This window comes from Tursiops truncatus, chromosome 8 (assembly GCF_011762595.2).
Source record: "Tursiops truncatus isolate mTurTru1 chromosome 8, mTurTru1.mat.Y, whole genome shotgun sequence".
Taxonomy (NCBI): domain Eukaryota; kingdom Metazoa; phylum Chordata; class Mammalia; order Artiodactyla; family Delphinidae; genus Tursiops; species Tursiops truncatus.
The window spans coordinates 99,848,609-99,861,638 of record NC_047041.1 but is presented as its reverse complement, the minus strand read 5'-3'; the positions used below and the strand labels follow the sequence as shown (position 1 = coordinate 99,861,638).

Genomic DNA, 13,030 nt, shown 5'->3' with positions numbered 1-13,030 from the left:
CTCAACGTATGACTTGGGGGTGGGGAACACAGTTCAGCCCATAACAGAAGAGTAGTTATAACTGTTCTCTTTTTGAAACTCCAAGGTATTGCAGCAGTCGGGAGAGGGGGATGCTGAGGGCCTGCAGTGGGAAGGCAGCAGAAGGAAGGGGGATGGTGCATTTCATTTCTCTTTTCAGGTGACCCCAGCTTTCGACAACTGGGAGGGACCTGGTTGGCTTAAAGCACATGTCCAGAACTTGTTGAATCTGATCTAAGAGGCTCCAGCATAAGAGAGGGTCTTAGTGTCTGTTGTTCTGTCTTGGGGTGGACACAGGGGGGTAAATTCCTCTTCCTGAGCCAGAGTGAGGGGGGGACTTGTGGGAGAGCTCCAGGAAGGGGCTGATGGTGACCCTGACACTGGCAGGTGGGTTTCCCCTGCCCCAGACGGGCACCCTCCCACCCCATCCTCCCAATTCCCTCCACCCTGTGCTTTTTCCTCAGAGCACTTAACATAACTTGTCATTATATACTGAAGAATTGTTTGGAACTTCCCTGGTGGTCCAGTGGTCAAGACTCCGCGTTCCCAATGCAGGGGGCCCGGGTTCGATCCCTGGTCAGGGAACTAGATCCCGCATACCACAACTAAAAAACAAAACAAAACATCCCACATGCTGCAACGAAGACCTGGCGCAGCCAAATAAATAAATAAATATTTGAAAAAAGAATTGTTTAATGTTTGTCTCCCATTCCCCCTACTCCCCACCTATAAGTTCCACGAGGGAGAGTTATTCTTACACTCTCAGTACCAAGCAAATGCCTGACACAGAGGAAGTGCTCAAAATCTATTTAAAGACTGAATGACTATAAGAGGGGATGGTTTATGGCTCCTGTCCTGTCTCTGCCTCCTTCTCTGTGTCTCCCCCAGCAGGTGTGGAATTGTGGCCCAAGCACAAAATTGTCCATATACTCTTCTAGCTGGCCACAGACTGTAATTGAGGCAATTTTATTGATATCTGTCAATTACCAGTTAATAGCCTGGGAAACATAATCCACTTTCAGAGATCTCAAGGTGCCCCACTCTCCCCCTTTCTATGGTCCAGCAGCCTCTTTCACAGTCCCTGCTCCTGAATGGGTATAACTCTCCGGGCCTAGGGAGGGACTAATGCATAGATTAACCTACTTTGGTCTGCATCTCCACCCCTTTCTTCTGTCTGATTCCTTCTATCTGGAAACTCTCATGGATCCTCTTTCTCTCGGGACCAGTTTTGCATCATCCTGGAACAGAGGGTAGGATAATTAGGAGAAATACTAGGCAAGAAGAATTGACAGAACCCAACAGCTGCCTGGATAAGGGAGACAAGGAGAAAGGGCCCCCAAAAGTGACTCCAACATCTTGAATCGAATGATTGGGAAGGGCTTCCCTGGTGGCGCAGCGGTTGAGAGTCCGTCTGCCGATGCAGGGGACACGGGTTCGTGCCCCGGTCCGGGAAGATCCCACATGCCGCGGAGCGGCTGGGCCCGTGAGCCATGGCCGCTGAGCCTGCACATCCTGAGCCTGTGCTCCGCAACGGGAGAGGCCACAACAGTGAGAGACCCATGTACCGTAAAAAAAAAAAAAAAAAAAGATTGGGAAGATTCTGGAAAAACAGAGAAGATTTACGTATAATCTGGGGCGGTGGCAAGCTGGCTAATTTCAGCCAAGACCATTTTGGAGGAGGTGGGCGCACAGGAATCAGTCTGGATGGAGCCCGGACACCAGGGATGTCCAGTCAGTGTTTTTGAAGGAATGGATGCTACTGCCTAAAAGCATGTTCATATACTCTTGAAAAAACAGCTTCAATTTCTTTTGGTGCTATTCTGCCCTGTAAGTGAGTTTTAGTGGCTGCAACAATTTTTCATAACTGGGTGCTGTGGCCGTTAAAGGGATCAACAATCAATCTTGCTCTCAGAGAGCTTCCAGTCTAATTGGAGAGAGAAGACATACACTTGGAGGGGAGAACCAATAGGACAAAGCCAGCTTCTTTTTATTTATCTTTCCCCCCCAAAGAGATAGAACCATTTGATTAGAAATATAAAATCGGGCAAAGAACAAGCATTACCCATAACCTCAGTAAGCTAACACGACACTTCTTGTTACTTTGATGTATATCCTACTGAACTTCTTCCCTCCCCCGCGGATCATATATTTATTACGGAATCTCAACTCAAAACCTGAAGTAGCTTGATTTTTTTCCAACCACTGCTTTTGCGCATATATGTTGACTCTCTCTTCTCTGATGGGTCGAAGACCCCATAATATCCCAGGCAGTTCCTATCACTTTCCAATCACTTTTGGTTACTAAAACTCAACCCTGTTTAGCACTGATCATCAATGGTTGTTGACATCACACAAAGAAAGAGAAGCAGACATATTTACTTCCTGATGGTAGAACACATCGTCACTAATGAAATCCTCTTGAAGAAAAAGCCATCTGATCTAAATTTGATTGAGCCTCTAGACTTAACCACCAGCGTACAGGGATACAGGGCACAAATGATCATCTTGAACAATAGCAGCAAAATTCAGACCCTGGGAGACTTTACAGGACCAATGACCCAGTTTCTTCAATTAAAAAATTAAAAGGGAAAAAAAAAGGTGGAGGAGAAACCCATAAGATCAGAGGTTGGTAAACTTTTTCTGTAAAGGGCCAGAGAGTAAATATTTTAGGCTTTGAAGGCCATGAAGTCTCAGATGCCACAGCAACTATGCGACCCTGACCTTGTAGTGGGAAAGTTGCATAGACAATATGTAAACGATGGGCATGGCTATGTTCAAATAAAACTTCATGGATGCTGAAAGTTGAATTTCATATAATTTTCACATGACACAAATATTCTTTTATTTTCGAAACCATTTAACAATGTATAAAACCAATCTTAGCACTTAGGCCACACAAAAACGGGCAGTGGGTGGTAGTTTGTGGGTAGCTTGCTGACTCCTGCTTTAGTTAAAGAAAGTACGAGGCACATCAACCAGTTCTAACTTATGGGGTTTTTTAAAAATTTTCTTAATTGATTTATTTATTGGCTGTGTTGGGTCTTCATTGCTGCATATGGGCTTTCTCTAGTTGCAGAGACCGGGTGCTACTCTTCGTTGCGGTGCGCAGACCTCTCAGAGCGCAGTGTCAGTAGTTGTGGCACACGGGCCCAGCTGCTCCGCGGCACGTGGTATCCTCCGGGACCAGGGCTCAAACCCACGCCCCCTGCATTGGCAGGCGGGCTCCCAACCACTGCGCCACCAGGGAAGTCCCTAACTTACGGTTTTATTTGGATTTTGGTTCCAAAAAAAAGAGTTAAACAGCGTACAAACAGTCAGGGAGACGTGAACATTGATTGCCTATTTGAGGACATGGAACTGCTAGAATGTTTTAAAATGTGCTAATGATATTGTGTTCATCTTTATTTCATATCCTTTAGAAATATGTAGTGAAATATTTACAGATGAAAGACTAAGGCATCTGCCATGTGCTCCAAAATAATCTGGGTGTAGAGGAAGCGGGTGGGGATATAGACGAACCAAGACTGGCCATGTCCTGATGACTGGAGAAGCTGGGTGAAAGGTAAATGGGGACCCATTATTCTGTTTCCTCTATTTTTATTTGCATGTGAACATTTTCGTAATAAAAAGTGAAAAAACCCAAACCAAACCAAACCCAACATCAACCGAACGAAAAACCCAAGTCCAAAACCACAGCTCAATCAGTGCACAGCTATTGATCTCCTACACTATTCACCTGGGGAGAGATGTATGGCTTAACGGCCTGGCAGTGCGGGAGCACAGTCTGCTCCTGTGGGCACCGTCCTACTACAGCACCCTGAATGGCAGGGGTGGTGGGAGCTACTGCAGTTGGGGGCAGGGGTGAGCAACAAGGTTGACAGGTCCCAGGCAAGCTATGGGGGCTGTCATGGACTCGCTCTAGCTCTGGGCCGTTCTAGTCTTAGGGGTGGGAGCCTTGGTAGAAACAGTGTGCACTATTTCTATCAAGTAGTAGAAAGCGTTCCAGTGCTCTCTGCCATGGAGGAGCCCCTCAGAGAGGTACCTGGAGCTCCCTCTGGGCCCTTCCAGAAGTAGGAGCCCATCCCCCCCCAGCCCTCCTGCCCAGCCTGGCTGCCTGAACAGCCCTGTGGCGCTCACTGCTCCACCTCAGCTCCTTCACACGATGCCAGGAACCTCATGAGAGCCAGGAGTTAATCACCCACAGATGTTCACTACAGGAACTTCAAAGGGCTATATTTTAGGAAGAAGAAAGATGACCTCAGAGGGACCCACCGGGCAAATCTAAGCAATGTCTGTATAATATAATAATGGTAATAATAATAATAATAATGTGAATTTGGGGTTAAAGAAAGGGCAGAATTAAAATAGCGTGGAAGGGGCAGATTGGAGTGAGAGCATTCCAAGGTCCTCACATTGTTTCAGAGGGGTGTTTAGGATATTACTTTTAGACTTTGAGCATGAATGTTAAAATTTCAAGGGCAATAAGTAAAAGAATAGAGTGTAAACTTCCAAATGAATAGAGAGAAAAATGTAATACACACCTAAGATCAGATCTGTATGAAGAATATTATAAAATTCCATTGAAATACATTAAAGAAGTCCTAACAAATAGAGAGACATAATACTAATAGATCGAAGACTCAATTTTGTAAAGATGTTAAAATTGCCAAATTGATTTATGGATTCAGTGTAATGTCAATCAAGATGCCAAGAGAGTATTTTGAGCACCTTGACAAGCTAATTCTGAAATGTTTATGGAAGGGAAAAAGCTCAAGAAGAGTCAAGAAACTCCTGAGGAAGAATAAGGAGGGGGTAATAAGGAGGGGATATCTGAAGAAGGGGATAATAAGAATAAGGAGGGGGTAATAAGGAGGGGATATCTGAAGATATCCGTATATTAAGATTTGTCATAAAGGTATAGTAATAAAGATTGTATGATAGTAGCACAAAGACAGACACATTTGCCAGTGGGGTGGAATAGAGCCAGCAACGTTCTGCTCGTCCATGAAAACCTGACACGTGACAGAGGTGGTCTTGCTCATCACGGAGCGGGGGAAGGAGAAACTATCAGTAAGTGATGCTGAAATAAATGATTATTCATATAGGGAAAAATCAGATTGGATCTCTGCCTCACACGTACACAAAAATCAACTCCAGGTTGATTAAACGAAAAAGACAACATTTTAAAACTTTTACAAGAAAATACAGGAGGGGCTTCCCTGGTGGCGCAGTGGTTGGGAGTCCGCCTGCCGATGCGGGGGACGCGGGTTCGTGCCCCGGTCCGGGAGGGTCTCACAGGCCGCGGAGCGGCTGGTCCCGTGAGCCATGGCCGCTGAGCCTGCGCGTCCGGAGCCTGTGCTCCGCGATGGGAGAGGCCGCGGCAGTGAGAGGCCCGCGTACCGCAAAAAAAAAAAAAACAAAAAAAACAGGAGAATATTTTTCTGACTGCAGGGCAAGGAAGGACTTCATGAAAAGACACAAGAAAGAATTGGTAAATTCTACTTCTTTGAAGTCCATAATTTCTCTTCATCGAAAGACTTCATAAAGAGAGTGAAGAGACAAGCCAGGAACTGGAAGAAAATACGTGTAAACAAATACAACCGACTAAAGATGAGTATCGAGGATATATAAACAGCTCCTACAAATCAGTAAGAAAGCAACTCCAAAGAAAAATGGGCAAAAGACACGAACAGGCACTTCTTAAAAGAGGAAGTCTAAATGACTAATAAATACATGTAAAGGTCTCAATCTTATTAGCGATCAGTTAAATGCAAATGAAAACTTCAGTGAAGTACTATTTTACATCCACTCACCTGGAAAAATTAAGTAAGATAGTACTAAGTGTTGGTGAAGATGTAATCAACAAGAATTCTTACACATTGCTGGTGGAAGTGAAATTGGTACCACCAATTGGGAAAACGTTTTAGTGTTCTATTGTAAAGTGGAACATTTTCATACCTTCTTAGCTATTAAATCCTATAGACTCTCTTGCATGCATACACCAGGATACAATTTGGGTTCTTTTCAATAGTTTTCTAAATCCAAATTAGAAAACAAAACAGAACAAAACCAAGTGGTTTTATCACCATATCAATAAAATGTGGTCTATTCACATAATGGAATATTTTCCAGCACGGGAAACAAATTACAGTTCTGTACAGCAATGTGTATGTATTATAGAGACAACTTTTTTTTTTTTTTTTTTGCGGTACGCGGGCCTCTCACTGTTGTGGCCTCTCCTGTTGCGGAGCACAGGCTCCGGACGCGCAGGCTCAGCGGCCATGGCTCATGGGCCCAGCCGCTCCGCGGCACGTGGGATCTTCCACGGACCAGGGCACGAACCCGCGTCGCCTGCATCGGCAGGCAGACTCTCAACCACTGCGCCACCAGGGAAGCCCTAGAGACAACTTTAAAAGAAGCAGATTGCAGAAGATAATACAGTGTGATACGATTTTTTTTTCTGTGTGTGATACGATTATTACAAGCTTCAAATAAGCAAAACGAAACAACGTGTTAGGACTACAAAGAAGAGATTTTTAAAAAGTTTTAAAAAGCAAGAGCATGATAGACTGGAGAGAGGTGACCTCTGGGGGATGGGGGTGGAGGTGAGGGTGGGGCTGGGAGATGGGATAAGGGAAGAACACACAGGTAGGAGGTGCCTCTGTGCTAGGTGTGTTGCGGTTCTTAGTAGGATGGTGTTTTCACGGGTGGTAATTTTATCGTCATGTTTCATAACTACATGTATTCCATGGATTCTTTTGTATATATATTACATATTATGTATATAATTTTAATAAAAACATATAAAAGATTATCTATCGATCGCTCGATCTGGTCTGAATCGCCCAAGATTTTAACTCCTGAGCGTACCTCCCCAAGCCCTCCTAACTTGGCCTTAACCCCTATCTCCAGATGTCGCTCCTCTGTCTGCCCCGTGGACCTTCAGCTTCTCCAGCCACATCAGATGCCACCTCTGAGTCTTACAGAAACTATTCTGTTACTTTCCACCCCAATCGCCTCCTACGCCGCTTTTCCCTGCCTTTCCTCTCAAAGCGCCCCCCAGCCCCCGGCCCCGCGCAGGTTCCTGGGCTTTCAAGCGCCCCCATCAGCGCCGGCTGTGTTCGGACACGTGCTCACCGCGCCCGCGCCGCCCTCGCCCCGCGCGCTCTGGCCGCGCGCCCCGGCCGTTCGCTGCGCGCCCGCGTGCCCACTCCGCGCCCCTCCGCCCTCCCAGCAAGCAGCGTCCCGGACCCCGCGGCTCTGCCGACCCGGGGCCGCGCCGACTGGGAACTGGCCTGGCGCGTCGCCCCCAGCGAGGCCCGGGGACCGGCGGGGCGGCAGCAGCGGGATGGGCCTGAGCCCCGCCGCCGAGCGCGAGTGCGGGCGCCTCCTCCCTAGGTTCCCCCGGCCCCGCCTCAGGCCGTCTCCGAAACCGCGAGTGTACGGACGAATGACACCCAGCCTGCTCCTGGACTTTCGCCTGGGCCCCAGTCGGGTCGCCGCGGGAGGGGGGCTCCTCCTCACCAAGCCCCCACGCCTGGGCCTGGAACCTTCCGGGGTCGTTCTCCAGGCCCCAGCAGGCCGTTGGACCCCCAGAAAGGTCACCATGGTTTCTTTCAACTCTCCTTCTCGTAGATATTTGTTCATTGTGCGAAATGCTTGTTAACCGAAATGAGTGAATATTTTGGAATGATCGTTGGTTATTAATGTAATCGAAGCGAACCAGGCGTCCAGTGACTCTCGAGTATTTACCTTCCTGTTGTATTTAGGGTGGAAATGGGACAGACGGGGTAGCTGCCGGGCAGGTAGAGTTATAATAACAGCTCTGGCTCCGCAGAAGCTTCTGCCATTGGGTTTGGCCCCGAGGATTCTGCCATCTGGGATAGAGGCATCCTCTTCCCGAGTCTGTACCCAGGAATTCCAAAGCCTCTCTTTCCCGGAGGAACTGAGCCCTCTCCAGGATGGTCTCACAACCCCCTTTATCGCAAAGTTTATTGAGGGCTAACCAGGTGCCAGGCTTGGTTCTAGGCTGGAGCTCCCACCTCTGCATAGCTGTCAAGGTGCTCGCTCCAATCCTCCTTTCATGAGTTTCACGCCCTATAGAAGGCAGTTGTGGTTTAAATATTCAATAACATTTTTTTTCCCCTTGAATTAGAAGAATCTGTGGGATCTCAAGAGTTGGTTCAGCTCTTGCCCAAGCAGGCACAGCAGGACACGTTAGAACAGGGCAGAAGCAGCGTCCGGCAGGGGTAAGATTCTTTCTTCGTATGTAAGGACTGGGTCTTTGGGTGGTTAGAAGCCTTTTGAAGAACCGACTTTGATGACAGTTTTGTAAAACAAATCCTGAGCTGGTTTTGCGAACCAGCCTACCACTAACGAAGGCTGGTGTGCTCCTGGTAATAACAGCCAGAGGGCAGTCCTGGGGCCTGCTGGAGGGAGGCTACCTTGCAGCAGTTTCTAGCCGCAAGGCCATTCTACAGACTCCTGAGAACTGAATTGCTTTCCAAGAGTGCTTACAATATTTTGCCAGCTGGGCTCAGTAACTAATGAATGATGCAACCTTCTTGCCAATTTCTGCAATTCGCTTTCATTAAAAACATGACAGTTGCTTCTGTTTAAAATTCTGAGAGCTGAAAGTTTGGAGAAGAGCAATATGGAAAATGAGGGGTTCCCCCACTCCCCCGCTCCCATATACTGTACTTTTGGAGAAGAATTAAAATTTGGGGAAGGTAAAGAAAATGCCATTTGGGGGTTGGTAATGTATTAGATGTGTACATATGCTTTCTCATTTAACCCTCTTGACAACTCTGCGAGAAAAATATTAGCATCTCTATTTTATAGACAATCAAACTGAGGTTCAGACAGACTAGTTTACTAGCTCAAGGTTGAACAGCACATATCAGAGCCAGGATTCAAACCCAGGTCTTTTTGGCCCCCATATATTTCACTCTACTTTTCTACCCCAAAAGCATACTCCTACCTTTAGTTTCAGTCCTCTCCTGTAACATTTTGTTTCTAGGGACAAAATATACTGATTTCTTTCACATTACTTGCAGTTACAGTGTTGTCAACAAGATTTCTCAGAAACATGGAGCTAATTATTGGAAGAAACAGCTCAAGAGTTCCGGGGGCTTGCCTCTGGCCAGGAGGACTGGGAGGGGAAGGGAAAGAGCAGAGGCCTGTTGCATTTCCGTATAAGTCATTATGTACAGTTACCATTTTTTAAAAAGCTATGTCCAAGTATCACTTTGATAAATATTAAAAAAAAAAAAGATTATCAGAGGAGGGGGGGAAAGCCCCTGAAAGCAACTCATTGCTATCATTAGCATTTTAAACAATTGTCTGAAAAGCAAAAAACAGCCATTATTTTGTATGACAGCAAATGGCATCACAGAAACAAGCTTGGGGGGGGGGAATGTTTCCTATAATCTGAAAACTAAAAGATATCTTAAAATCGTAAATCTGAAGTAATACAGAATTTCCAATAATTGTGAAAAAGTGTTTTGTTTATTAACTGTATAATCACAAAATTCATTTAGGGAGAAGCCCTTGGAGTCCACACCCAACCAGAAGAGAGCAGAGTGGAATTCAGCTCTGGAGCCTGGGAGCGCGGGAAGGTTAATAAAGCAGGCAGCAGAGGTGGGTATCTCGGGAATTCTCAGACCAGGCATATCTTTAACTTCCTGGCGACTTCTTCCCTACATAATATTGTCTTTTACTTTATTTATACTGTGGCAGGTTGAATTGCACACTGATTTGGGATGTTGCTTATGCCTTTGAAATTTTTTAAAAACAGCTTTACGGAGCTGATTATTGAGCTTTATTGAGGTATAACTGACGTACAATAAACCTCATCTATTCAGAATATGCAATATACATTTGGGTATATTTTGACATATGTATTCACCCATGAAACCATCACCACAATCAAGATAACGAACATCTCCATCACTCCCAAGGCTTTCTTTGTTCCCTTCTGTAAACCCCTCCCTCTTCCCACTCCCATCCCCAGGCAACAACTGATGCACTTTCTGTCATTGTGCGTTAGTTTGCGTTTTCTAGAGACTTATATAAATGGAATCATATTGTATGTGCTCTTTTTTGTCTGCCTCCTTTCACGTAATTATTTCAAATTATATCCATGTTGCAGGTTATCAGTAGTTTATTCCTTGTTATTACTGAGCAGGATTTCATTGTATGGATAGACCCCTGTTTATCCATTCACCCGTTGGTGGGCATTTGGGTTGTTTCCAGTTCTGGCTGTTACAAATAAAGCCGCTATGAACATTTGTTTACAGATCTTTGTATAGACATATGTTTTCTCTTGGGTGAATATGTAGGAATATAGTGGCTAAATCATTTGGTAGATGTTTGTTTAACTTACTGTTTTCCAAAGTGGTTGTGCCGTTACATTCCCACCCGCAGTATGTGAGAGTTCCAGTTCCTCCTTGTCCTCATCAGCATTTGGTTTGGTCAATCTCTTTAACTTTAGCTCTCCTAATATGTATGTCGGTATCTCATTGCTGTTGTAATTTGCATTCCCTTAATGACTAATGATGTTGAAAATCTTTGCATGTGTTTATTTGCTTTCCTTATATTTATATATAATCTTTGGTGAAGTATCCAAATCTTTTGCCTATATTTTCTCTTGGTTTATCTCTGAGAGTTCTTCAGAAATTCTGTATACAAGTACAGATGGAGTTCATCATCACTTGCAATATTCTCTCTCAGTCTGTGGTTTGTGTTTTTGTTTTCTTAACAGTATCTTTTGAAGAACAAAATATTTTAACTCTGTTGAGGTCCAATTTATAAGTTTTTCTTTTATGAATTGTGCCTTTGGTGTTGTATCTGAGAAATCTTTGCCTAAACCAAGGTCACAAAGGTTTTCTCCTCTTTTCTTCCAGCTATTTTAAAGTTTTAGTTTTTACACATTACCTTTACATCTTTGATACATTTTGAGTTGATTTTTGTATATGGCATGAGGTATAGATCGACGTTTATTTTTTTTTCTTCGTGGCTATCAAGCTATTCCAGCATGATTTCTAGAAACGACTATCCTTTTCCCACTGAGTTGCCTTTGCACCTTGTAAAAACCAGTTATCCACATACTAGTGGGTCCCTTTCTGGGCTGTTTTATTCCATTGATCCTATTTGCCTATTGTAAGGCCAATACCACACTATGTTGATTACTGTAGCTTTGTAATAACTCTTGAAGTCAAGAGTGTTAGCCCTCCGATTCTGTTGTTCTTCTTCAAAGTAGTTTTGGCTATCCTAGGTTCTATAAAACGCCTGCTGAGATTTTCCCTGGAATCACATCAAATTTTAAGAGAATTGGTGTCTTCACAATGTTGTCTCCTGACTCATGAACAAGGTATTCTGTTTACTTAGGTCTTCGTTAATTTCTCTCAGCAGTGTTTTGTAAATTTCAGCTTCGGATCCTGCACATCTTTTTGAAAGTATTTCATACTTTTTGATGCTATTGAAATGGTATTTCAGAAAATTTAAAATTTCAATTTTGAACATTTAAAGTGAAAAAAATGTCAATTTCTGATTGTTTATTGCTAGTAATTGGAAATATAATTGACTTTTGCCAGGGTACTTAGATAAGGATACTTATCTTGTATCTTTCAACCTTATTTACTGACTTATTTACTTGAGTAACTTTTTGGGGGTCGATTCCATTAGACTTTTTACATATCATGTCACCTCTAAAGACAGTTTCGCTTTTTCCTTTCCTAGCTGGATGCCTTTATTTTTGTCTTAAATTGTACTGATACTAGCCAGAATCTTCAGTACAATGCTTAATGGAAGTGGTGGGAGCAGACATCTTTATCTAATTCCTTAACTTAGAGGGAAAGCATTCAGTCTTTACCATTTAGTATGATGTAAGCTGTAGGTTTTTCATAGATGCCTTTTATTAGGTTAAGAAAGTTCCTTTCTTTTACCAGTTTGTTGAGAGTTTCTTTGGAAAAAAAAATCAGGAATAGACATTGAATTTTAACACATGCTTTTTCTGTACCTATTGAGATGATCATATAATTTTTCTTTTTTAGTTTGAATTATATTGGCTGGTGTTCAGATGTTATAACAACCTAGAAATCCTGGGGGGCGAAAACACATGTGACCATGATGTATTATTCTTTTTATATATTGTTTTATGCAATTTACAAAATTTTGCTTTGAATTTTTGCATTTATATTCATAAAGGGTATTAATTTGTTAAATTTTATTTTCTTGTATTTGTCTGTTTTGGTATTACGGTAATGCAAGCCTCATAGAATGAGTTTGGAAGTATTCCTACTCCACAGAATTCTTGTGAAGAATTGGTATTATTTTTTCCTTTAATATTGGTTAGAATTTACCAGTGAAGCTGTCTGGGCCTGGTGTTTTCTTTGTTTGAAGGATTTTTAACCACAAAATCAATTTCCTTCATATATTTTGGGATATTCACATTATCTGTTTCTTCTTGAGTGAGCTTTGTCAAATATATTGGCATAAAGTTGTTCATAATTTTCCCTTGTTATCCATTTAGTATCTGTAGGACATGTAATGATGTCACCTCTCTCATTCCTGATATTGGTAATTTGCGTCTTCTCTTTTTTCCCTGATCAATTCGGTTAGAGTTTTAACAATTTTATGGATTTTCTCAGAGAACCAGCTCTTGATTTCATTGATTTTCTTCTGTTGTTTTTCTGTTTTCTATATCTCTGATCCTGTTCTGATTTTTATTATTTCCTTTTTTCTATTTACTTTGGTTTTAATTTGCACTTCTTTTTCTGTCTTAAGGTGGAAGTAGAGGACACTGATTTCAGACTTTTCTTCTTATCTATTATAGGCATTTATTACTATAAACTTCCCCTTAAGCACTGCTTTGTGGTGTCCCACAAATTTTGGCATGTTGTATTTTCATTTTTGTTCAATTCAAAGTAATCCCCCCCCCCTTTTTATCTCCTGTGGGTTATGAAAAATGTTATTTAGTTTCCAAATGCTTGGAGATTTCCCAAGATATCTT

At 43.2% G+C, this 13,030-nt stretch overlaps 1 protein-coding gene across 1 annotated transcript in view; it reads left to right on the top strand.

The window, feature by feature from the left end:
- Positions 1–7,224: 7,224 nt before the first annotated feature.
- Positions 7,225–13,030, top strand: part of PLAAT5 (phospholipase A and acyltransferase 5) — a 35,373-nt gene continuing 29,567 nt past the window's right edge. Inside the window, 4 exon segments of the mRNA XM_019932556.2 lie at positions 7,225–7,442; positions 7,445–7,618; positions 8,174–8,267; positions 9,558–9,657. Of these exon segments, the coding sequence (XP_019788115.1) occupies positions 7,367–7,442; positions 7,445–7,618; positions 8,174–8,267; positions 9,558–9,657 (444 nt within the window). The 5' untranslated portion in view covers positions 7,225–7,366.